The sequence below is a fragment of the Cygnus atratus genome, chromosome 4 (genome assembly GCF_013377495.2).
Source record: "Cygnus atratus isolate AKBS03 ecotype Queensland, Australia chromosome 4, CAtr_DNAZoo_HiC_assembly, whole genome shotgun sequence".
Taxonomy (NCBI): Eukaryota; Metazoa; Chordata; class Aves; order Anseriformes; family Anatidae; genus Cygnus; species Cygnus atratus.
The window spans coordinates 66,285,727-66,312,364 of NC_066365.1; the positions used below are offsets into that span (position 1 = coordinate 66,285,727).

General features: G+C 38.5%; 1 protein-coding gene across 5 annotated transcripts in view; it reads right to left on the reverse strand.

Annotated features, from left to right (window-relative positions):
- Positions 1-26,638, reverse strand: part of AFAP1 (actin filament associated protein 1) — a 120,586-nt gene that overhangs the window by 67,269 nt on the left and 26,679 nt on the right. For 3 of the 5 annotated variants that reach the window (XM_035547116.2, XM_035547120.2, XM_035547119.2), the window contains one exon: positions 668-796. In XM_035547116.2, coding sequence (XP_035403009.1) covers positions 668-794 — 127 coding nt within the window. In that variant the 5' untranslated portion in view covers positions 795-796. Of the gene's footprint in view, positions 1-667; positions 797-7,074; positions 7,225-26,638 lie in introns of those variants that run through there. The other 2 variants (XM_035547121.2, XM_035547118.2) reach the window with 1 other exon arrangement.

Genomic DNA, 26,638 nt, shown 5'->3' on the forward strand with positions numbered 1-26,638 from the left:
GTTAGGAAAAATAATGAGGAACATTCTTTGTAAAAGCTCTGCTGAAAGGCTGATGTATATAGTCAATCATTCATGCTGCATTCAGTTCCATAATCTTGCTGGAGATAAAAGCAATTGTGCAATCAAAATGTTTTTAGGAAGACAAAGGGAAAGTGAATATTACACTACTTGCAAAATGCAAACCAAACACGTTGACAGCCATTTCCATTTCCTAGCTCTGCGTTGGCACTCCTGTATCAGTCATGCACTGGAGTCCACATCGAAATCAAGCTCTTTGATGGATTTGGGTCATGTGGCAGAGATGTAGCGTGTAGCACCATGCACAGTGCTGTGGCTGGTACTCCTTTACTTTTGCATCAAAGCTAACAAATAAAATTGCTGCCACAAATAAAATGAAGTAACTGCTATATCAACAGAGGTGAAAACACTCATCTATCACATTATTTTGTGGCTGGATTCACCCATGTGCAATGAAATTACTTCCTTTATGTCTTTTGCTATATTTTACTGTTGACTGTGAAGGAAAGCATTCAGGAAAATTCCATTTTGGATTCACCCTGTCTTTCTGTTTTGCTTCAATTTAGGGCTTGTCTTTACCGCTTAAAACAATTTCACTGAGCACAGACTTATTCTGTGCATTCTGCAAGAAAACACACCCGACACTGACCTTTTGATGACTGTATCCTCAGGAGAATGTTAGTTATTACTGCCTTCTTCTCCCTGACAGTCGAAGTTAGATATTCATGGTCCAGAAGTTCAAGAAACAGGCGCAGCTCAACTATTAACTCTTCCATGGCTGAAAGACAATAAGAAAATTACTTTTTTTCTGAGAAATCCCATTAGAAAAAAAGACAGAGTTAATTGTCATTTATTCATATTCATAGTTGTTTTCTAGCAATTCTTAAAAGTGTACATTCTTCCCTGCTGGAAATAGACTGCATTAATTGGCAAAACCAACAAATTCATTAGTGAGCACTACTGGTGTATCTAGCAGTTACCTCAAAATTAATGAAGAAAAGACACTATTCTTTCACATACCACGTCATCAAGCCAGTCCTGCACAAAAGTGCAGGAGTGGCAGCAATAAGTTTTTCTAGCAGTGCCCCTCTGGTTCCTCTCTTTTAACAAACAATTTCTAACTGCACAACAAAATTAAAGCTTGATAAAACTTCCAGACACATTGATATTTTCCAAAATCTGTAGTGAAAGTCTCTACTTCCCTCACCTTATTTCTTCTGTTTGCAGTGGGAAAAAAAATCATTTTTTACAGTGACTCATATTCCTACCATTTTTCAAAGTCGAGCTCCCAACCTGTCACATAATTTCTTATTACTCCCTAGATTCACTGAAAATATGCACTTCTTATTTCACCCTACTTCTGCTATTCCAGATCTCAAGGCTTTCCAATTCTTTGTACAAAAAAAATCACATTCTTTCTCCTAATTCACAATTTTTCTCATTTTTGTTATCAACAAACTTTGAGTAAATTTTCACTTCCTTCCTTTAAAATTACCCCTGAAGACTTGCATTGACTTGATAGTTGTAGCAGCTCAGACTATACACCTAAACACATTTTTTACAGCTTAATCATATGATACCTATTTAGCAGATTTACGAGAAGCCTATAGTATTTGGGCCCTAATATATAGTATTATAGTATGTGCGTATTGGAACCACATTTTCATGCTTCAGTTCACTCATAACTCTGAGATTCCTTGGTCCCCTCACTTAAGTGGATTGTCTATTTTTATTTATGGTTTCAGCTTGGATGGAATAGTTCACATTTCCATACTTTTTGTATCTGAGGACATTATCCTCATTAAAAGATGAGGGGAAACATTCATTTCATTTCAGGGCCGCACCTAGGATTAATCTCAGTTCTAACCTCATTCCAAAATGCCTCTACTTAAGTATTTCTCTGCTTACTCACTTTTGTTTTTATAGTCTTTTCAGGGCCTAACAGGGCGACTGCTGGTAAGTCTCTTCAGACTTCTAAAAAGCACATTCTTTGCTGCTTACGCCCTTACCAGCTCTTCCCTACTCTTAAAGCCTTCTCTGATATGGTTGTTTACCCAAGTGAACCTGGAATCTGTTTCTTCCATTTCTGACAACATTTGGATTTTTAAATGGTCCTTGGTCTTGATACATTAGTTTTATCTGATTCTCGAAAATAGGACTGTGCAGGGAAACCTGCAGATATCTACTATACCCCTGCAAGAGGCTGTTGCTTCCTCTTGTCACCCATGAATGCAGATGACACTTTTTGTTTACAGATGATTGTACCTCAGCGTACACTGGCAAAATCAACATACTACTAGAAGGCACCAGAAGACATGGTAGTTGGCAATACTAAGGCGTGATAATGTTTTAACAACAACAACCAAAAAATCACTTACAAATGTACACTTGGGCAAATCTTTTCTGAAACACACTGTTAATTTACACATACATATCCATCCTGATCAAGTTTTCTCTTGGTGAATATGTTTTTTCTACTAAACTGACTACTATCATTGCTATTATGTAAACAGTACACATTTACATTAAGTACATTTCTCAAAGTTTTTTACAAAGCCTTTTACATATAGACCAAAAAGAGTATCCAAAATGATGACAGTAAACCTGTTTACATCACTTGACAATGTAGCTCATGAAAAACATTTTTTTTTTTTTTTTTTTTTACAATCATACTTGAAGATGACTAGGGGTCTGTTAGAAATCCAAAGGTATTTCAGGACAACTACATTACTTCTAGCTGTTCACATAACAGATGAACATACAGCTTTTGAAGGCAAAATGAAGAGAGTCAGAGTGATGATTTAAATCTGATTTGCAGACCAGTAAGCAAGATCACAGACTCAAGGAAAACAAAGAAAGAGGACCTACAACTTCAAAAAAAAAAAAAAAAGAAAGAAAAAAACAACCAAGCAACCACTACCACCACCAAATACAAGTAATCAACTCTGTGTTGTGTTTTGGTGTTTTTGGTTTTTTTTTTTAGAAGTAAGATGTATATTCTATTATTGGTATACCAATATGTAAATGAGTCTGATTATGGATGTCTTTTGCTTTTAGGTCTACTTTGATTATAAGATTTACTGCTATTATTGTTAGAAGAATTACTTTAAACTATCATGGAATATATGAATCTTTTAATATTTACTTATGTGATATTAATTTCAAAAGTAAGCATTACCACAGAACCTAGGCAATCATTGTGAAATCTAATCAGTATACAGTACTAGAAATGTACTTTTTTAACTACTTTTATAGCCATATCAATTACTGTCAGTACATACCAGAATATATGTTCTTAAAAAAAGGCATCAAGCACAGAAAATAGGGCGGTTTCAATTGCATGTATTCAATAAAATTTACTTGAACTGGCATCTTTTCTGGATTCATTAAGGCAAGAGACTGTAAATAACCTGAAAGGGAGCTCTCCTTTTTCCTCTTTCCCAGTGAATATAATGTACAAGAGGAATACCATTTCTTTGCCTAGAACCTTGGCTTCTGGAAAGGAGGAACGAACAAGAGCAAATGCCAGTGTGCAGTGTGTGTAACTTTCTTCGGTTATTAAAAATTATCAGATCCTTGTAGTCGAGAGCTTATTATGTAATAGATAGATAGCAAAATGAGAAATGAAAACAGACCAAGATGGAGTTACAAGGCAAAGACAAAAAGAAGCAAAAGAAGAGGAAAGAGGAAACTGCTGCTGGAGAGACTACTGGGAGCTGGTATTGGCTCAATAGAATAGGCATAGAATAGAAATACTATCATGAAGTACATTTAGTGCATTTAAAATAAGGAGGATCTGCAAAATCTTCTTTTAAGATACACAAAAAAAAAATGTATGTAGTTGGGAAAAACGTTTATCTGTTTTCAACCCTTGGTTTGTTTTCTGTATTAAAGAATCTTCTCTTCTTCTTCCTAGAAATGTAATAATGTGCTCACAAAAAGTAATGGAACTGAATAACAGAAAATCCACATTATGCATATTTTCAGTAAGCAATCATTACTTCTGAAATGGAGACTAAAAATGAGAGGGTGATGCAAGTCCCAAAGAAAAACATACTCCTCTAGTGAGAGATTACCCTTGGAAATCTGACATCACCACAAAATAAGAATAATAATCAGAAGGTTCTCCAAAAGGAGCAAATTTATTTGACAGTTGTGGCTGAATTCTCATTGTCAAAGGAATTACTTGTAAATGGCAGGTGGTGAAAGGCAGGGTGGAGCCCAGGGATGGTAATCACAACAGTAAGCAGATTTTATCTCGACTGAGGAGCAAAATCACATTCCATATTAAATGATGAGAAGTCCATTCTATGCTCAATAGGAGTAATAGGCCCCCAATGTGCTGATATAATTGGCATGTACAAATAAAAAGCAATGATACATCCAGAAGGGTTTCCAGGTCTGGCTCTCAAGAGTTTTAAAGTTTTTCAAATGACAGCACATAAAAACTATACACACAAGCCAGCAGAAGAATATACCAAGGTAAAAATAATCATAGAGAGGCAATTACATCACGCTGCAATTTTTGTTCCAAACCAAAATGAAAACCAACTGGAATTGAAACAGCATTATGATGCAATTATTCCAAATCTGCATTTAAGGGCACTAGTTTATATCATTTTTTTAAAGAATATAAAATATTTTACTCAACTGATTAAAACATCTTTAGGAACAGTACAATACAAACCTGAAACAAAGTAAATTCATTTTCATGCTCACATCTATTGTAAATGCAAGTATACAAATTTATCAGTAAACAAAACTATAACAGAAATATGAATTAAAATTGAGTTTAATTTTTATAGAAAATGCTCTTGATCACTTCCTTGCACATTGCTGAATAAAAGTTCTTTGGGTTTAAATCTTTCATTCTCCATTTAGTTTGTGATTTACAGATGCTTAAGACCAGAACAGACCATCTAATTAAGAGCTTCTAGAAGAGATCATCTAATCTGATCTTCTATACAATACAGGCTAGAGAATTTCATCTAGCTAATCCTCTGTTAGCATAGAAACCTATATTTAAAAACACGTCTTCCAGAAAAGCCAAAAAACATGTGCCACCATTTTGAGCTCTATTTTGCTGGGGGGTGTGGAGTGGGAGATCCCATTTAACTTCCTGAAAAAAAGTTTGATTGGATTTATGTATCATCTTGAGGCCAACCTTTAAGCTACATACAAAAATCAGTTAACAGAGAATAGGTGTGCTTCAACCCAAATACAACTCCATACAATTGTGCACATACACACACACTACACTGGGTAACCATTAAGAGGTTTTCAAAATGGATATCCCAGCCTGGAGGAGAAGTAGAGCAGCAGTCACTGGTTTGCCCATGAAGCCCAGGGCCACCTGCTGGGCTACATTAGCAAGAAAAAAGCCAGTAGGTGGAGGGGAGTGATCGTTCCCCTCTAAGCAGCACCAGGGAGACCACACATGGAGTAGTGTGCCCAATTCTGGCCTTCCTGGTACAAAAGAGATATTGACGAAGCTGAGTGAAGGCTACTGAGATGACTAAAGCCTATCACAAACGACAAGGAGCTGAATCCCTGATATTTTACACATGAAAAACAAAGGCACAGAGACTGCATGACTACATTACATTAGCCCAAGATCACATAAGAAGGCTGGATGGGATAGAAAGTGCATCCCTGAGGCTTGTTATATCCTTACCATAAGACGATGTTTCCTGTAGAGGAAAGGGTAATTACAGACAGATAGCAGACACACCATTTATAGGCAATGAGTACAGTACTTGTGAAAAGTGAATTCTTGTTCCTTATACTCTGTATTCACTGTAAAATCTGCAGAGCGAGATAGTAGGAGAGAAAGATTTAGTGGACCCGAATTCTTTTTTGCATTACTATCAAAGAGAAAAAGAAAGCAAATAGAATCAACTGGTATGGTCTTAAACGTTAAGATAAACAACACTACAGTGCCTGGTCTGCCTGGAGACAGTTTCTCTTGCTACTGAGGGTATCCTTTCATTGCATCCCAGCCCTCAGCTCCTGCTCCTCATAGTTGACTTCTTTGTTAAATACCCAGTCTCTCTGAAAAGGGATCTGTGATATAGAAAGGAGGGGGGAGGAAGAGTGAGAAGATGAGACTTTTCACTAGGACAGTTTTCTCACACAGTCCCTTCTGTGCTGCTCTCTTGACTATAGTATATGAGGTGTGATGTATCCTGTTAAGTATACTAAAAACCTGCTCTATAAACTAGAGAAGATCATTTTGGGTGTGCATGGTATTTCAAGAAACAATGGCAAAGGGGCATGAAAAAGGGGTGAACCCTAAATAACAGATGAAGCCCTAAAAATGAAGAATTAGCAAGGAGCAAGTAAAACATATACAAGGAATGTCATTAGGGTGTTCTAACATGAAAATAATTGTATTTGAGCCTCTCTAAAAAGTCATAACAATGATCTTTTGTTTAAAATCTGGAGCTCTCCAGACTGTCACAGACTCTTTCCAGACAGCTTGGGGCAAGAGAAGCAACACAGCTACTAAAAACTCCTCCTGTCTCATGCATATTTATGATCAACCTCAACGAGTGTCAAGGGATCGTTTCAGCCACAACCCACATGTATTCCTCTTTCTCTTTCTTCCTTCTTCTTCAGTTTCTGAGGAATTGGCTTTTACAAAACTAGCTTTCCGTAAAAGCTATCAGAGCTCCAAATACTGCTGTTGCAGTGCTTGGGTGATAAAACAAGAGGTAGGAAAGCATTAAGGAATGTTTGGACAAGAAACAAGCTGCCAAAAATCCTACTCAATCAGCTAAAACCATGCAATGAGTGACAGCAATGCAGGAGTGTAATCCATTAGGATGAGGCAGATGGATAAAGAGTTTATTTTTTGAAGTCCAGACCAGTGTTTAAGCACTGCTACAGACCTCGGAAAGGAATGCCTCCTTTTAAGCAAGTTCATAGACTCACAAGAAAAAAAGAAAGAATTTAGTATTACAGGCATTTGTTTCTGTTTAAGGATTAATTATCTACATTGAACTCAAGATGTTAGCCAGAAAAAGAAAATACTGATAACTAACTACAGAAACTTACAGTCAATTTTTTCAAGTTGCTGAAGGCTTTCTCTAAAAGTATATTTTCCACATCAGATTCCTTTTGTTCCCAAAATAAACTTTGTAAAGCGAAAGAACATGGATTTCACTCCTTCTGCATGCTCAGCAGCCCAGGCAAGTCTCACCCTCCTGCATCTGTGCTCAAAGAGAGCATTCAGTTTCAGTTTCCTTTTCAGACCCTCATTACCCTACTAGGGCAGAAAATGGAGATTTTTTTTTTTTTTTCCATTTAATCATCTCCAAATGTATCAGGTGACATCATCTTGTCAGGCAAAGGCATCCCAGGTCTTGCTTGCTGGCTCCAGCATTAATTCAACTCCTCCATTACTCCAAACCACAAAAGATAGGCAGCCACGACAGACAGTATTAATAAACAGATTCCAATTCCAAACAAGCAACAGTCTCCTCATAATGCAAAAAAAGAGACAGAAAATCTGTGTAAGGAGGTGAAAGTCTGCTCCAAACTCCAGGTCCCAAGAGCAGATGAGGCTCAGCTAAGGCTGAGACACACAGAAATAGATAACTCAAGTTAGTAAAAAGAAAGAAAAGCATTGCGGGATACCTTTTAAGTCCTCTTCCACTGAGATCCTCAGCTGTGCACAGATCTGTTTGTAGGTTAGAATTTCTTTCAAAGTTATGGATAATATACCTGGATTCTGCTGGATTACATAGCCAGCAGAAATGTAATACAGTAAACTGTTGAAGTTAACGGAATGGAAAAAACAGAGTAGTGAACCAATGACAAAGAAATACAAATATGGCAATTGTATGTGGCAACGGCACAGCTGCATCTGGTATTCCTTTTATTCATCAATACAATTTTTATTATACATATTGAATACCAAACTTAAAAATGGTTCAAAAAGTCTTGAGTGTGATCGTGAATCTGGTGTTAAAGACTTCTAGTTTGCAGCTAATTTAAAGCCAGAAATGAGATAATATTGTATTTTATAAGAACAGATCCAGAAGTCCTCACAATTTAATGTGAAGATGAAATTTTTTTTTTTTTTTTTATTCTGTAACACTTTCTTATAGCACAGTTCTCACTGCAGGGTCCATTATGCAATGAGTAACTTCTACACATAGCTTATTGTATGGAGAGAAGCATGTTCTGCTTTTTCTGTTAGGGTTTTTAAAAAATTCTTTAAATAGATGTACAAACTGATACTGCCTTCTGTTAAGAAAATAAGGTCAAAGAAACATTCTTTACACAAATAGAGAATAGAATGGTCAGAAGTGTGATACTCCTTCATGTGGAAAATTCCCAACCTTCCAGCAGTGTCCTAAGAAATTTGTGTCTCATTTACTGCCACCTTTTATTCTTATTTTTTGAGAATTTCATTATGTGACAGATTATTGCCAACAGAAAAAAAAAATAGATCTTGAGGTAGCTTTGAAACTCAAGATCCATAGGTGAATCATGGAAAAAAAATGTTTTGTTTTGTTTTGTTTTAAATCTGTAAAGAAGGTGCACAAGCAATGCTGTACTTGCACTCTGTATTAATACTACTTACAACGTGTACTGCTGCACTTCAGAAGACGATTGCATAGCTTATATACAGAATGATAAGCAAATTAAATGCCAGGGAAAAGCAAAACCAAAAATCTGGCAAACAAAGTCTGTAAGTCTTTCCTATTTCCAGTTTCCTATCTTCTCTTACACTTCATGAACACTACATTATCAGAGTTATCAGATCGCAGCAGGAATCCCCAACAGAACCCATCCTGACATACCTAGTAATGCTCCATGATGTTTCAGCAAATCCTTCATAGCAAAAAATGCTCGAACACTTAGAATATTAAAGAAATAGCAGTCATATACTTGGGTAGATAATGACAGGACAAGGTGGTGGTGGTGGGCAGGGGGGTCATAAACTAAAAGAGGATAGATTTAGACTAGACATTAGGAGGAAATTCTTCACTGTAAGGATAGCGAGGCACTGGAACAGGTTGCCCAGAGAAGCTACGAATGCCCCATCCCTGGAGGTGTTCAAGGCCAGGCTGGATGGGGTCTTGGCCAACCTGATCTAGTGGGTGGCATCCCTGCCTATGGCAGGAGGGTTGGAACTAGAAGTTCTTTAAGGTCCCTTCCAACCCGAGCCATTCCATGATATGATTCTCTGATTGTTCCCTCTCTTCCTTATCCAAGAGTATCTCTGGTTCTTAGGGACTTCATACTCTCTTAGGTGCTGCTTGGAATGCAGAAATATTAGTTTTCTTGTGACCTTTTCTATGGTATTCACCCTTACAGTATCCAAGTAATTTGCAAAATAAGTTTGCTACAAAGCACAATTTGACAGGAAATATTTTCTCATTTTAGATAAGGAACTAGGATAAGGAAAGAGTGAAAAGAGAGAGAGAGAAGGAGCTGCTGATTCTGGATCCCATTTGAAATAACTGATTTTTCAAAATACTTGGAACCATGCAGACTTGTCTCATTCCTGCACACCTTTCCTAATCACTTGGTTAGGACTGCTCTGTACTTCTATCAGGTAGGTCATAGGACTTTGACTTCCATGTGGGCAGAATGCCAAAAACCTGGTCTCTGGCAGCCTCCTGGGAAGTCAGGTCTAAAATACTTGGCTTCTCATACAACTCTGGAGACACAGAGGATCCAGGCAGTGGATCCATTCCATTGCTCCAAGGCAATGTTAGACTGCAAGAAAAATTAGTTATCCTTTCTCTGCTGCAATTCTTTGCCTCCTTTGAAAACTTGTAGGACACATAAACAAGTGCCCTAAAGTCAATCCCTTCTCCCACTACACAAGTTGACTCATCTTAGATCTCTGCTCTATGAAACAGGTTTCATAAAATCCCACTATCATGATAATATCACTAAAGCTTCCTAGTTAATTAGTCTGTACCCTTACCCATTTTTTCCAAGCCAGAAAGAAAGTGAGCTTTGCTGCATCACTAGCATAGACTTTCAGAGACCAAAGTGGGAAGCAGTTCCAAATGTAAGGGACCTTAAGGGAGAATACCTAGCAGGAAGCATCGTCTTACGTAACAGTGGGCCTCTCTCTCAAGCACCTATCTAAACTATAATTTTAACAGCTTTTCCCAGTCAGACGCTCAAAGAGGAACAATTTGTGGGTTTATAGAGAGATGAAAATCAGCATGTTGCAAACATCTCACAAACCAAGACCCAGTCAAGACGATAACAGTAAATGAAGTGTTCACAAAGAAGCACACATAATGTAATAATGATGATGATGATTATAATATATGGTTCAGCATGTAGCCCCTCACACTGGAATTGTGTAGTACCCATGGAGAATATTTTTGGTATCAAAGCTGACACTGGTCTGCAGTGGAAGATAAGAAAGCAGGATCTGCAGCACCAGCTAGGTAATAAAAGTGAGGACCTACTGTTTGGTGACATATAGGTAGGGCTGGTGGCAGACCCTGTATGCTAAGCAAATCCATCAATGGGTGGCATGGAACAGCTCTCCTCCTAAGCTATGACTTCAAAGCTTTTTTTCCAACATGCACATACACAACATACATCACTTTGCTACAGTTCACTTGGACTTCTGATATACCCAATTCATAAATGTAACCACGAAGCATATTCCCAACTGAAAATAATAATAAATGCATTTCAACTGTGGATTCGGCTAGCTCTGACAAAATAGAAAATTTTGATTATCTATCAGGGAATTGCAATTCCGTTTGTTCCTTGTAGCCCTTGAGTTAATTCACTGAAATGGATTAATGTCTCCCTGGTTTTGCCTTCTCTTTCTGATTTTCCTTCATGATTACTACACAGACAGTGAAAGCAAATCAACTTTCGATTGTATAGTTTCTCTCAAAAAATAAAAATAAAAATTATATATATATATATGTCTATCAAGTCACGCTCAGCTACCCAGAGCCAAATTACTCCTCTCAGTTCCTTCCTTCAGTGCATGCTATACAGCATGCCCAACAAGACCGACCAAACATTCCTGATGTAACTCATCAGTGCCGACTGCACAGTGAGTGCCGGTAGCCTGGATTTGGTCCAGCTGCCTTGGGCTTGGGCAGACACTGCTCAAAGGAGAGCCACAGCAAATGCACTAACTAGACATGAGGGATGAGCCAAAAGTGGAATTCACACTTGCTAATGGAGCTCCATCGACCAAACTTCAAGGCCCCTTTTTTTTCAGCTCCATAAATGTGTTTATAAGTGAAGGTTACTCTTTCACTCTAAAAGAAGATAAGTTTAGCAAGTACAGTTTAAAAAAAAAAAATCTATGAAAATGTGGGTCCAAGAAACTAAATTATGATATACTTCCTTATAAAGAAGAAGAATAGAATTCAAAAAAGTGCATTTTTTCATATTGACTAGAAAAGAGGTGCTAAAAATGCACCAATGATAAGCTGGCTCAGTAAGTCAACAGAAATTTTGCTAGTTGAACTAAGGATTTTGTGAGAATTCAAAATGCAATTTTATCACAAAAAACTCATACTGCCAGCTTTAAAAATATGCCGGAACACTTCCTCAATTAAATAGTCTAAGACAATGCTTGGAGGTGCCTATGATAGTTTTAAAGAAAAGCAGCTGTATGCACGTGAAGTTCACTTCCTTGGCAAAACGCTGTCAGACAATATTATTGTGAGAGGGCCTGAGACTAATATGTGTGAGCATATTGCAAAGAAAGGATCACAAACACTCCAGAACAATTTTCATGAATGGGTTTAGACCCCACAACTCTGATGTGAGAAGTTGTGACACTACTGTGTTACCAACAATGAGACAGGACATAAATTAATTGTAAAGCTATATACTGTCAATAGTCTGAGTACTGATACATGTTGTATTTTATCTCCAGCACTGATCAGGCAGAAAACAAAATATCAGAACATTAGATTTCAAAAGACTTTAGCAGGTCATGACATAAAATTAAAACCATGAACTCCTTTTTAAAAGTCCTGAAGTTGTATGTTGTTTTAATCACTGAACGTACAGTGTGGATCTCTGTGAGGTGGTTCAAATGACTGTAATTGGTAAAGTTTATGCACAAGCAGATCCCTGAAACATTAAACCCTGGATGCTACATTGTCCTTTAAAGGAAATCTCATCTTTCTCATACTAACTTCAGTTACTCTGAAGACTCGTGATGAGCTGTATGAGCAGAAAGATGAGGTGCTAGTTCAGACACCAAAGTGATCTACAGCACTCTTAGTTCTGTTTGCTGGGATGTTTCTTTAGAGAATGATAATCTAGCAACAACTTTTGCTTGAAAAAATGCAGATTCTTACAAATTTATTTAGCTACTGTTGGGTTTATATGTGATCTGCCTGTATACAAAACTTGGGCTTAAAAATGAACTTCCCTCACCAGACTAAATAAACATTAATCTATATTTATATTCTAAGGTTACCTAGTGAAATAAGTAAATAAGCTAATTCCACTATCAAAAAAAAAAAAAAAAAAAAAGGAAGGGGAGTCAGAGAGAGGAAAAAGAAAAATACATGATTAAAAACTTTGGGTCCTTAGCTGGTGTAGTTCTCTTAGTTTCTGTGATGCACTAATTCATTGCAACCTAGGACATATATCTAATACTCGTGTATTGTAGAGATTTCATTTTAATGACAGAAGTGTTTTGAATTTATTGTGAAAACAGAAAATGAATGTTTAACAAACACTATTAAACTGCTGCCTTTCTTGGGCTGCTGTAGGCACCTTTCCTCTTCACTCTGATCATGATCCTTGTGCCTCTTGTCCCTCTTTGTGATATGGGGTTTGTAAGACAGCTTACCTACAGGTCTTAGGCAAAATTTACCTCTGTGGTTTTCACTCCCCTTGGCTGCTTTCTGCTTTCTGCACATTATCCATTTCTTCTGTATCTGGTTACACTGCCCCATATGTCTGGATCAGCCTCCCTTCTCCTTGCCAAGCAGCCTCCTCACTCCCATGAAATCCCTCTTTCTTTCAGCGGTCCCTTCAACAATAATCCTCACATTCTCCCTCACTGAGCAGTTGGGCCGTGTCTCGTCATGCATCTGGTTTCTTTATCTACCTTTAGGCCAGACCTTGCACACACTTTCCCATGGTAAAAAAAAGTCCCCGTTCTTCTGATCGGTTCCACTAACCTCAACAAGATGAGTTGCAGAGAAAAAAACATATCTGTGTTTTAGTTATTAACAGCTAAAAAGCAGTAATTTCACTTCTGCGCAACGGGAGCAGAGTACACAAACAGTTGGATGCCTGTTTGCCTTGCCAAAAGCGGGAGGATGTAGTAACGAGCAGGAGAGAACAGGTCGGTGGCCGGGAAGCACTGCCCTCGGCAGTGATGCCCAGGCCCTGCCCTGTGGCTCCATTCTCCCGCACAGAGCTGGTCCCTAATGGCAGGAAAGGCACATGAAAAAACGTCTTATTCTCCCATGGTACAGAAGCATTGCAAAGCTCTGAGGATCTATGTCCAAAATGCTAGCATTACCAGGGGTGTACAGTAGTGATGGCTGTGGCTGAAGAAGCCAAGGCAGCAAAGTCCAGGGCAAAAAATCATTCCAGGAGAACCGTAACAGATGTCGGCCTGGACTCTTACTCACTATGAGTCTGGGGGCATTTTTTAAGATTAATGAGCTAATCTACCATTTGTAAAATGTGCTGCCACCGAACCGAGCAACATGACAAACACCAGCTTCTCACCGTTACAGCACCCAGAAACTTCATTTTTGGCCACATTATACATATCCTCAGCATATTTTCCTCATGACTGCCTCCTTCTATCAGCTGATGTATACCTTGAAGATAAAGATGGACCATTGAGTCTGGAGCAAAACCCTCCATTCAAATTATGCAACTACTTCTGACCAGACTTCAGTGGTATTACTTAGGAAGGGAAGCCACATTTTGTGATTAGGAGGTTGTGGCTCCGCTTCTCATCAGACTTCTGTCATGGCTGAGGAAACATCCTGATCAATATGAGCTTCTCCAAGAGCTCGGTAAGCCATCCAACACATGCCTTATGTTCCTGGATATGTTCCCAAATGGCTTGTTTAACAATATTTGTCAAAAGGTGCTTCCTGGTTCTTCCTGTATTCCTAAGTAACAAAGAAGATGCACTGCCAAATATCCTCCCACTGAGATCTCAAAAGCAAAAAACCAGCACCCTCCCCCAAGAACAAAAAAAAGCAGGATTTCAGTTTATAGCAAGTTTGCATATTTTCTTGGGTTTATGCACATTGCTTTTCACAGACTCATAACCTAACTAGGAAACCGCAGACTGCTGCATCTTTTGGCCTCAGTATTATCAAAAATGTGCTGACACTATATAAAAGTTATCCCATTGCATCAGAGCACAAACACCACGTGTCGCGCCTGCCACCATGCACACACCAGTGTGCAGCAGCCCCCCACAGCCAGGCTGGGCAGGGAGCAGCTGGTGTGACCGGGGCACCCATCAGCCCAGCTTCAGCCACATCCATGACACAAAGGTAAAAGCTATCGATGGCCAGCATTTGAATGCTTCCCTCATCTCACCATCTGCTTCTGCTGCTGCTCACTTGAAAATTAATACGGATGTTGCTTGAATCAGGAGTTAATGCTACATCTGTCTTCCTTAACATTACAGATAATTATTAGACTATGCATACAACCCTTTTTGCAACTCAAATGGGGAGACAATGGCCTCTTATTTGACAGGTTCCTTCCTTCATAAGGAGAGACCAAAATGCTTCATTTGCAATTGCAGACCCTGAAACAAATTGGAGTGAATCTTCCTCCTACTACTCTTTGCTCCCTTTTTCCCCTTCTTTTTCTTCTTCCCCTATGTACTTTGGTCAGAGTTAAATAGTAAATGAATAAAGTGTAAATCTCTTTCAAAGAACACAAAAAGGTCTTTCATAAGCAAATGTATGGAAAATTCAGGGCTGGTCTTGCTTGTATAAACAACATCTCCCAGCCCAATTTCTAGGGGCTGTTTGCCAGTCTTGGTCAGTAAGAAAACAATTGAAATTTCACTTTATCCTCATTCATTTATTTGTTCATTTATTCCTAATAGTTTCCTATTTGCATCTGATTTGCACTGCAAAAGGGAAAATGTGAGAAGAATCGAGTGTATATTGTCATAAAAGTCCTTAAGCTTAGCATACTCATACAAATCCCAATTCTGTAGCCTTTAATCTGAAGAAAGTCTCAAAGAGTTATTCCCTAGATATAAATTACAACATCCTGGTTTTACATAAGGACTAATTTCACAAAATTCAGGGGAAAAACTCTGAGATAGAAATCTTTTACCTTCGTTCCCTTGCAAGTCACACTGGAAAATGCTTATAGGAACATTAGCAAACTACATATTTTTAAACAGCCTCTTAGTAAGAACATTTTAACCCTATAACATGTATTTGTCATCATTCACAGCCTCTTCTTATGAGTTAGAAATCATTTACAATAAGAAAGCAGCCAAATCCACTTTCTTAGATTTTAGAGGAATTTCAGAAAAATGTATATATAAACAAAACAGTACTACCTCCTGTTTGAAGAAGTTATAAAATGCAGTGAAGAAACCTTCTAAGAATAAAGTTGCCAATAATTTTTTTAAACTATACTTTGAGCACCATGGTTATAGTGAATAAGGTGCTAAAACCAATGAAATTGTAAGAAAGGATAAAATGCTCCATTGTGTCCTAGTCCTCTCCAGTTCTGTCCCCCTGTTTGAATAGGCTCATGACATGCATACACATTAGCAGAAAAATAATGTGAGATGATCTCCATTACCCCCCCACCAGCAAACCAATGACAGACAGCTGGCAAAAGGCAGAAAAGGCCAGGGAAAATGGAAACTATTTAAATAAGCCTTTGTTTTAGACCATTTGAGAATGGCAGAAAGGTGCTTCAAAAAGGCCAGGTGATCCCATAGTAAGAGAAGCAAAAGAAGAGAGAGATGGGACAACCAGCATCCATGAACCTTAACGGTATTCCTTCAAGAAAAACAAAAAGGTTTATCTCAGTACAATGTTTTGTCTATAGGAATGTTACAAACATGCATTTGTGCTAAGTGCTTTTTCTCTTCTGTGCTGTTTTAATCTCTTTTCTTGTAATTATGCTTCCCCCCCCAACAACTAATTTTTCTTAAAAGACATACACTAAAAAAAAAAAAAAAAAAGCATATTATCCTTTCTTTTCATTCCAAATGGCAAACTGGTGAAAAGCCGAATCAAGAAACAAATTAGCATGGATTCTAAAAAAAGCCTTTGAAATTTTTCAAGTGAGAGGAGGAGAGCAAATAATTCATCACTTAACTTTTAGAAAGCAATTTATGCTCTCAAGGTACTGTAGACACATTAAGTATCTCATTTTTCTTGCCACTCTTTTGGGCTGCAGAGCACCACTCTCTAGTTTACAGCTGGGAAACTGGCAGGCTCAATGCCACCAAGAGGAGCAGCCACATGTGCCGTTCCCACGCCCAGGCTGTTCTTCCCACCTCTTCTTTGTGCTGGCATATCTACTTGATGGCTGGAGCAGGGGAATGATGATGGTTTTAGGTGCAACGCCTAGCTATGCTAAAAATAACTTCATGGTTAAACAGCAACATACGGACTACATATATCTTATGTTGATGCTCTGTGGAACCTCATGGGACTGCAGTCCCAAATTCAGGTTGCTTAGAAATCCCTTTTATTCTGGTATCAGGCAACAGCAGGAAATTTGTGCCTGTAAGAATCAGGTGGTTTCTCTGTCCGGGGATGGACAGGACAGGCATGCAGCCAGTGTCCCATCCACACTGCACGTGGGGCCAGTTTTGTGCGTATCCTAAAGCAGGAGAACTTCACGTTCCCTCCTAGGAACACCAGCAATGAAGGGGTAAACTGTGTGTTCTGCAGCTCTCCAAATGTACAAACTTGGTGACAACGCCACTGCTGCACTATAGCTCCCAATTAGCCCTACAGACCCAGCTGTATCCATCTTAAGTGTGTACCATCCTCTGTTTGAGACAAAATTTCAGAGCTGCTCAGCATTTGTCTAACCATTCCCATTAAAGGCAAAGTTCTCCCAGTGCCAATGGCTGCTGAGATAATCTCCAACCCTCAGCACATCTGAAAATCCAAATCATGCTGTGGCCCTCCCCGGCTATCTAACTCTATCCATTTTTGACAATGTTGGCTATTTTTGTCTCTGGCTTTTGTAACTAAAATGTGGATCTGAGTCACGTGACCTGGACATGGTGGGAAGGCCTTAAGGATTTTTTTTTTTAAAGCCATAAACTTTTGCTGAACCTGAAAACAAACAAACAAAACAAACTATACAGTTTATGAAATGGTTAGGTATTTGCATTAGAGAATCAGGTAAAAATATTTAAAACGCGCAGAACTTCCTATTACGCTATTAATATATTTAATAGCATTTAATTTAATTAATAAACGTCTATACCACTTGGCAGGTTTCCCTGGTGCTGCAGGGCTCTCCCAGAACCACAGCCCTGTGGATCATGGCAGGACCTGGCTCCGTGCATGCTGCAGCATGGCTTGACCAGATGTACAGCTACCTAATAAATAATAGTAATGACGATGCTGATGGCAGAACCATGTAAGCATTCATGATTTTCTCCTTTCCAGCCTCTCCCCGCTCTCCAGCGCCAAGCTGCCTCATGCCGCTGGCGAGAAGTCAGACGCTGACAGCCGTCCTGGCAGCGCTCGCAGCCCCCGGGGCCTCTCACCGAATTATCCTGACACGGAGCAGGAGGCTGCAGTGCCGCAGGCTCGGGGAGACACCCAGTTCCACCACACAATGACCACACTGACTCCAAGAAGGCCAGCCCGGCAGGACCGTCGTGGCCACATTTGGTCCCCAGAACTACCTTCCTGGCTTGCGCTAGCCTGCAGACAAATTGCTCACCTACGTCCAGGAGTGGTGAGGAATAGGATGGGTTTCAAGCCAAGCCAGTCATAATTTGCAGCATGGATTAATTAAAATTACTTGGATTTCATTTTTTACCCTCTTGCACTGAGAAAGAATAAATGTTTTGGAATAAAAACGCTAAGCCATGCCAACACATCTTCCCTCTTCCACCACCCCCCAGCTGCTTACTGCATGTGCCAGCGTGCAGCCTGCACACATGGGGCTGGCATAATTCTCAGCAATGATGACACTTGAAAATTATTTCACAGTATACAGTGAAGCTGTATCCCACTCCTATCAGTTCAGCCTACAACTATGAAACAAGAACATGGAGGAGTAAAATGAGAGGTGAAAATCGTCATCATAAACAAGCAAACCACATGCACCACTCCAAAATGTTCATTACAAAATTCCAAGGCATGCCCTCAGTTCTACGGCACAGACAGAATTAATTTTGAAATAACGAAGGAAGAAAGATAGAAGGGGGCTTGAAATAAAAGCCAGCAGGTGTGATTACTATTTGGAAAATTTTTATGCACTTATTCTTCAGAGTACTGCATGAATATTCATTGAGCCTCCCAGCTTAGGAGGTTTCAGATTGGAGTGTTGATATCTTCGCTTTACAGAAGGAAAAAGCAAGGCATAAAAATGCAGCTTCAGACAGCTAAGTGGAACTTGAGGATTGCAGTTACTCCAAAGCCTCATCAGTTCTTTTACCAATTATCATCTTTCTTTAAGGAAAAAAGAGCAACAGCTAAGTGACTGTGGAGAAAAGCAACTACCTAAGACCACTACAAAAATAAATGGCAAAGCCAGAAATGAATGCAGATCACTGAAAACTCACTCCAGCACCCTGGTCCTTTGGGAGCGCTACTTAACCGTAGCAAATCATGAGCTAATGTCGCTCTGTTGAGCTCTGGTGGCAATTTCCAAAAGTGTGCTCTGTAAGGCCACAGTGCAATGATCCATGCAGCTGATCAATGAAGCAGTGCTGTCAACAGAGCTTCAAATTAAAAGGGAAGAGAACAGGGTTCACTGAGATCCTGTCATAAATTTTAGGTTCAGCAACAGTACCTTAAAAACGTTGTTCTCTGGCAATTATCACAATCAGATGGCATTTTTTCAGAAAATATCTCAAGTTTGGAAAACAGTATTTTGTCAGGGAGTGTCATGCAAGCCCCATATATACTGATTTTTAGCTGAGGACAAACACTTTCCCCGGTGCGACTGCTTTCTTTAACCGTAAGTTAGAGAATCCATCCAAACACTGGGGCAATCAGTTTTGCTTCAATAACTTCTCAAATACCTGTTCTGAGAAGAAAAAATCCTGGCTGCAGTCTATGTGGAAAGCCTAGAAAGTAATCAAATGATGTGCTGTGCTCCAATACCTTAGTTCCCCTGAAAGGAGAGGACTAAAAGGAAGATACCGGAGGACTCAGTAGATTAGCTGCAGCTTTTTCATGTGAGATGCACTGAAGAGAGTGGTATCTCCTCTCTACCCTCTAGGTCCCCCCATCACTGGAAATAATCATTTTAATCCCTTTTGTTATCAGACTTGGTATCTACTAAAGAAAGACACCACATTAGAGTTAGACACCATTATACTGTTTTGTTTTGTTTTGCTTTGTTTTTTAAACCACACATACGAAAACAACATAAGAATTCTTGTATATGCAAATTTACAGTTTAATGACTTCTCAACCATACAAATATGAAATTATGGCAATAAGAAAAAGTGCTGCAAACATAGGTGACCAGAGTATGATCCCAAAGTTCTGCCAGCAAGCAACCAAATGTATGTTACTCCCTCAGTCCTTTCTAACTTTCCCTGCTTTAGAAGAAAAAAGATGCTATTTAACCCCACTTGCAATCTATTCCTTTGAGTAAATGACACAGAAGAGGTCATAGGTACCCTGAGAGGATTTAAACTTCTAGGTGGTCTAAGCAATGGTGAGGTCTCTCAGAATGAACAAATAAATACATATCTTCAAGCCTTTCCCACTTGAAAGTAAACAATATGAAGCTAAGTAACCTAAGAACTTTAAGTAGAGTAAAAATAAATCAATGAAAAAGGGCTGTGAGGCAATGCAGATGGTAGAAACCTTAAAAATGCTGTCTGTGAAGGGGAAAATTGGAAGGAAGTATATAAAAAAGAAGCTCGGAAAAGCTGTTTTTTACATGCAGGGTGCCTTAGCTGTGGGTTTGTCTGATGCTGCTGGGAAAGGTTTTTCATGTCCATCCACAAGCAACCACAAAATGCCCATTCTGACAAGATCTTCTGGGCTGAGGGCTCCTGCCTTGTTCCCTCCTGCTCTTCCCCAGCGTGTCTCTAAGTGGAGGAGCCAGGAGGAGAGCAAGCCATGGCAAATGTTTTTTGAACTCCAGCAGGCTTGATGCTGTGACCACAGCCTGACCTTCCCCTGTCCCAGCTCCATGTCATTCCCTCAGGTCCAAACTCCATCCCAAGAGACAAAAGGGTAAATTCAGTGAACATGTCTATTTCATGTACCACATTCAGCAACAGAACAGGGAATGTAAACGATGGAACAGAAAAAAACACTGATTTTTATAATGCTACATGCTGCTCACAGCACCCACATATAGATGATTAAAATGCTTAAAAGACCAGGTAAACTTGCTTCAGAGAAAATATCAAAAACATAAGCTGTTTGTTTTAGGAAAGGCAAAAGTGTAATGATAATGATGTAAAACACAACATTGGTATGCTCCTATTTACTTGTCTGAATAATTGAAGAGCAAGGAGATAATAAAACTGAAAGTCAACAGACAAAAGGAATTTTTGTTTAAGACGGCATCAAATTTTCATGTGAAATTTATGAATAGTAAAAATCAGCAAAGATGCAGAGAATATACATTTTGCTAATAATTCTGGGTAGGACAAAGACCAAATAGGGCTCTCTGTTTATCAGTGGGTGAAGAAGAAACTTCCTGAAGGGGGGACTATGACAAGATCACCACAGACTGAGGCATGCTGTTTTGTGCATTTTGTTAGATGAGGTGGATCTCTGGCAACAATGCACTCAGAAAAGGGCAGATATGAGGAGAGCTTTGCATTTGCTTTGGCATCGTATTGATGGTATTTGATTCCTACTGTCCCTATTCCTGCCTTCATTTTCTTGGGCTCCTACATTGGGAGCACGTCTTGGTGCCAGGGAATCAGCAGAGAGGACAGCAGACATGACAAGGGAGAAAGCTGACTGCAACTAATTGTCTGGGCCATAGTTTATTTATTTATTTATTTTGTCTTTCACTGAATTCTATTAAATTCTATGCATGTTTTCTCAGAGCACTGTACTTTTGTGTTTTCTTATGAATTCTGCACCTATTTATGAGACTTGTTGCTGCCTTTTGGTTTTGGACAGGCTTCACCCTTATCTCTCTTTGCAAAGCGTTATTTATTCTCTTTGCAAAACCTTATTTATTGTTGGCCACTGATAGCGAGATCAGCCTCCTCGAGCACAAGTGTGGATACAGTCCAAACCCCTGTAGAGTTTACAATCCAAACATCCACTCAGCAGAAAAATCTTTGTTAGCTCTGTTTCATCCCTCTTTCCTACCCTTTATTTATTTTGGCATTGGGAAAGAATATGCTCTGCTCATGAAAACAGAAGTCTCCCCTATGGTAAGACCTAGGTACATTAAAGCAGGTAAACTGTAATTTTGACAGGCATTTAGGTAGTAGCCTGGTGTGAGTGCACACGTTCAGCTACACCCTTTGCTTGAAAGATATGCTGAATTGCATGTGATAGCCACCAACTTCCCGCTGGCAGCAAATGGGATGGATGAAAGGAACCAGAAGCATCAGTACAAGGTTTCCCTATTTGTAAAATCATATTCCTGTTAATCAAGCTGTTGTGAGACCCTCCAGTATAAGACAGTTGTATATAAACACATACATATATCACAGCAAAGGGTCTGTAAGAGCTTCAGACTCATTTGAATTCAGCCTCACAGCCCCTTCTGCTGGAGGTTGTGAAGGGTTAGATGATCATTTCCTCAGCAGGACTTGAATGCCATGATGAGGAGCAGGCTATCTGCTCTGCTTCCTATCCTTCCATCATTCCGTCCTTCCACACCGAGATTACAACATACTAAACACAGCAGGATCACACAAAGTGGTGAGAGGCCACCAACACCATGCCAGGCACACGGTCTATCTGGACAGAAAGCTGGAAAGCACCGAGTATGGGCAGCAGGCACCTGGGGCTGCCCACAGAGTGCCACCAGCCTGGGGACGGGCTTGTTCAGCTCCTGCACGTGTAGGAGGTGGATGGGGCACATCTTCTCCTTGCTTCCATCTCCTCCATTCCAGGTCAGTACATTGACGAAAGCATTTTTATGAAACCCTTTGAGAACCGAAGACCAGTTCAAAAGTCTTTTATCAAGCCAAAACATAAGACTCCACCAACCTGAGCTACTGAGATAGAGTCAGAAGGTTTCCTCATTTATAGTCTGTGTTTCAGAGCTATTTGTTCACGCCTTCAAGGCACAAGAACACTTTATTTCACCTCAGAATGATACAGTATTAAATATTAGAAAAAGATGCTCTGGAAACCTCACGTGTATTTTACTAGCAAATATCTGCTTCTTGCCAGCTTCTTGTCTTTGAAGAAGTCTTTTATTTAGTTTTTAAAAATAAAAGATTTTTTTCATTAAATAAACACGCACATTATTACTCATATCCAGAAGGAAGTGTGACTTTTCAGGAACTTTCTGCCCAGGCAGTCTCCAGTAAGACTCCAGACGAATGAGTATGCTACGAGTCAGGTTCATTAAAAGTGTATTAAAATCATCTGCTGTAAGATAAACTTCATTTTTCCTCCTCTAAACCTTTGTTCTGAAGCAGAAATTAATTTCAATTGTATCTCAAAATAAATTACATAAAGTTGTTTTCAACTTGCACTATCTTCCTAACTGTAGTGTTTATACAGCAGTTATTTATTTATGGAGAGAAAAAAAAAAGAGCATTTTGGTATTATTTTTGGCTGGTTTGTACCTTTTTAACAACAATATATATATATATTTTTTTTTTTAATGCCTATTAATTTTTGGTATTACAACACCTTTGGATAATTTTGGAAATAGAATGATACTGAAGTCTGTATCTTTACATCAGTATTTACATGTGGTTTTTTGTTTGTTTGTTTTTTTAATGAATCACATTGATTCATTTTGAAATTCCCCAGAAGATCAAAGTTCTCAGCACTTTTGAGAATTGGCCCTTAATATCAGTTAAAATATCATTATATATTATTCGTATGTTTGGAAACCAGAGCCTATCCACTTAATCATAAACACTATGCCTAAAGTCTGACCCAACTAATCTGCCAAATGCTGTGCAGGACCTGGTGCCAGTTAGGAAGATAATCTAATTCCCTCTGTTCCCAGAGCTGGGCTGCATCCAGGGAACAGATTTTTTCTTTGGGTTATATTTCTTATAAGCTAATTTGAGGCATTTTGCCTTTGGCTTGGAACATTTTTAAAATAAAATAAAAATATTAATTTGGACATAGTCTTAGAGCAAATACCACAATGTTCTCCTTTTATATGGTTTAACATTAAAAAAATCCCCGTTACATTAGAGAGACAATTGTAGTAAAACAAAGAGTTCTAAAAAGACTTCTCTTTCTTTCAGACGTGGGAAACGTTTCTCTGAACAGATCTGTAGAACCTGTAGCAAACCCCAAAGTTAACCTGAATTGTCCTCCTATGACACATTTACCTAAAAATGCAATTTCTTGTTGCTCCTCCTGCAATGTAGTTGTGGACTTCTGGGAAAGAGTGGAGCTGCCCTGATCCCACTTTCTACTCTCAGTTTCTGCCTTTTCCCCTATACAAAGACCTAGACTAAATAGTTACAGAGTGCCTCAGTTCAGTGCAAATGGAAGGATTCATTTTCCTTGAATAAGAACCGACTCACCATACAGCTGCACAATTGTAAGATCTGGTGCATCCATCACAAATCCAACAAAGTCACTGGGAAAGCAGTCCAGTCAGGTGCTTTGATCTTCAGGACTTCTGACTTTAATTTTACAACGACTCTGCAGCTACTAAATTTCCAACTTTTTTTTGTTCTGCTTGCTGATGTCTTACTCTGAAGTCAAGAATTCAATCTCTCGATAATCAGGTTTAATCACAAAACCCATGTATATTTAAAAAGTGCATTCTTCCAATATTTGTTCAATTGTACCACCCTGAATTTCTTTAATAAATTACAAAAGAGGGTAGAGTTAAAATCTGTATGAGAAGCAGTTCAGCAGGTCATCGTTATTTTAAGAGAATGTTTTGTTAAGACAGAGATAGAGAAAATTATGAGCTGTCTTCATGGAACAGATTCTTAAGCTTTTATTAAATACTTCCTGCTAGCTATTCAGTCACTGTCTGTTGGAAACTACAGATTTGATCCTGGTCAAGTTGCATCTCATGAGGCACTGAACAACTTCTGCTGGGGGCTGAGAATGTGTCCTACAGATCTTCAAGTGCTTTCTTTTGTTTGGTTGTTTTTGTTTTTGTTTTGTTTTGTTTTTCAACCTATCGCTCATGCTCCAGAAAAAGTGAGCATCTTTCTCCACTGTCCCAGCACTGCTCCTGCTCAGTCAAGACAAAGAGGCAGTGCTCTCCCTGTCTCTTCTTAGTCTCACTGGTTGAAAACTACTGCAAGACTCTTTCATGTGATTCAGTCCTCCCGTCCAATGCCAAAGACTGTCTTCAGGCTAAAAACGTCTCTGTAAATTAACTGAGGGACATGTCTAATTTGCAAATATTTTTTTCCCTCTACTATCTATGGCTGTAAAAGATCACATCCCACTAACCAGTCTAAACTTCAATACATTTAGTTCTACAATTTTGCAACTACAATGATATATATATATATATTTTTTTTCAACTTAATCTGTTTAAATTCATTTACCTGAATGCCAATGCCTGGACTGTGAAGTACACACAGAGATCTTTCTGCAGAAGTCTCATGCCATCAGAACAAGCCTTTTGATGAACAGCCACGGGGCTCAGTAGCATTTGCTGACAGTTACAGCACATTGACAATACTTACATTATTTTCATTATGATAATTCCCCCAAAATTACAAAATGGGCTGAAATGAAGTGAGGTTATTTTATTGCTAAGAATACATTACCATCACTTGAAGGATTGGATGCTTAAGTTGGTTTCTCTGCATGTTGTCACGTTTGCCTTCCATACTTATTTTAGTGTAGGAAGAATCAGTTCTTACATCCTTTCCATTCTGAATCAAAGTTATATTCATCTCAAGGTTACATTCAAGCATGGAGACAGTAATTATAGTGAGGTTAGTCTACTATGTCTAAAATGTACCTCAGTCTTGAAAACTGATGACTTCTTTTTAGAAGCCCAACAGGAATATCATGATAACATAATGAAAACTTCAGAGGATGCTGCACTAACAGACCTCAAATGTGATTTGGAGAAAAAATAAAATCTAGGTAAAAAAAAATTCTCACATTCTAGGAAGTTGCATTATTTTGTTATTCATGTATTTAATTACACCAACTAGAAATACATTTTCTACACCAGTTGCAGCATGACTATTGTAGATACCTATTAATAGCTGGATGAGACTTCCAGCTCATTTCGCAGTAGCTACTAACAGCCTCAACCATGTTAATAGCTTGGAAGCTGGCTGGATTTCAACTAATAACCCAAAGATGAACAATACAGTGTATCCTATTACTAATTGCGTCCCTTCAAATGGGCATTAAATGGGTACTCATCTTTATATTCGGAGAGAAAACGGGAAAAAATCTTAGCTGAGCTGGCAGAAACCATTTCTTTTATTTCAAAACTGAACTTCGTAATAGATTTATTGGTTTAAAGAATTATTAAAAAAAATAATAATAATAAAAAAAAGAATTGCCACAAAGTCAAATCCACATAAAATTCTAATCTTATTCCAAATTTTGACTATAATCTTTCTAATGACATGCCTGACTCAAGTTTCAGGTCTTATAAGTTCAGGGAAGGTTTGGTGACCGTTCAAAAAGATATTCAATAAGAGCAAGTTATAATACAAAATAATAATCAGAACAGTTCCCGAGGATGATTGTGTGGTCCAACTTTCTTATCTCGTTCTTGAGCATCTAATGAAACTACACACAATTTCACATTATATTTTGATATAAGTAAATAATTTATGAATAAACCAAAACTGTTTGAACAAAATGAGTATTTGGTAAATATAAATTGCAAGAACAGAAAACCTGTAGAGATTGTTTATGATGTGAGTGCTAGTTAAAATTACTTCAGATTACATGTCACCAAAAAGAGAGTAATCAAAACTAAAAATATAACAAAAACAAAGAGGGAACTGTATGATGATCTACTATTATATATTTTAAATGACAGGCTTTGAGGTAAATACAGCTTTCTTTAAACACTAAAGGTTAGTCTAAGTCTGCTCTTTCTTCTGCTTTCCCTAACTTCTTTGTTTCGAATTTCTCAAAGTCTGTTGCTGTTATTGGACCTAATTCCTTCTTAATGCTCCAGCAGTAATGTGCTTCATATCCTGCAAATAAACATGCTCACAGAAACTAACAGCTGATAAAGAAACAAAAGAGGGTAAAAAAGTGATAAATTAATCACCTAGAATAACAACTGGAATAAAGGACTTACCAATTTCGGACAAAATACTAATATGCTGAACAAACATTAGTTTTCCCTA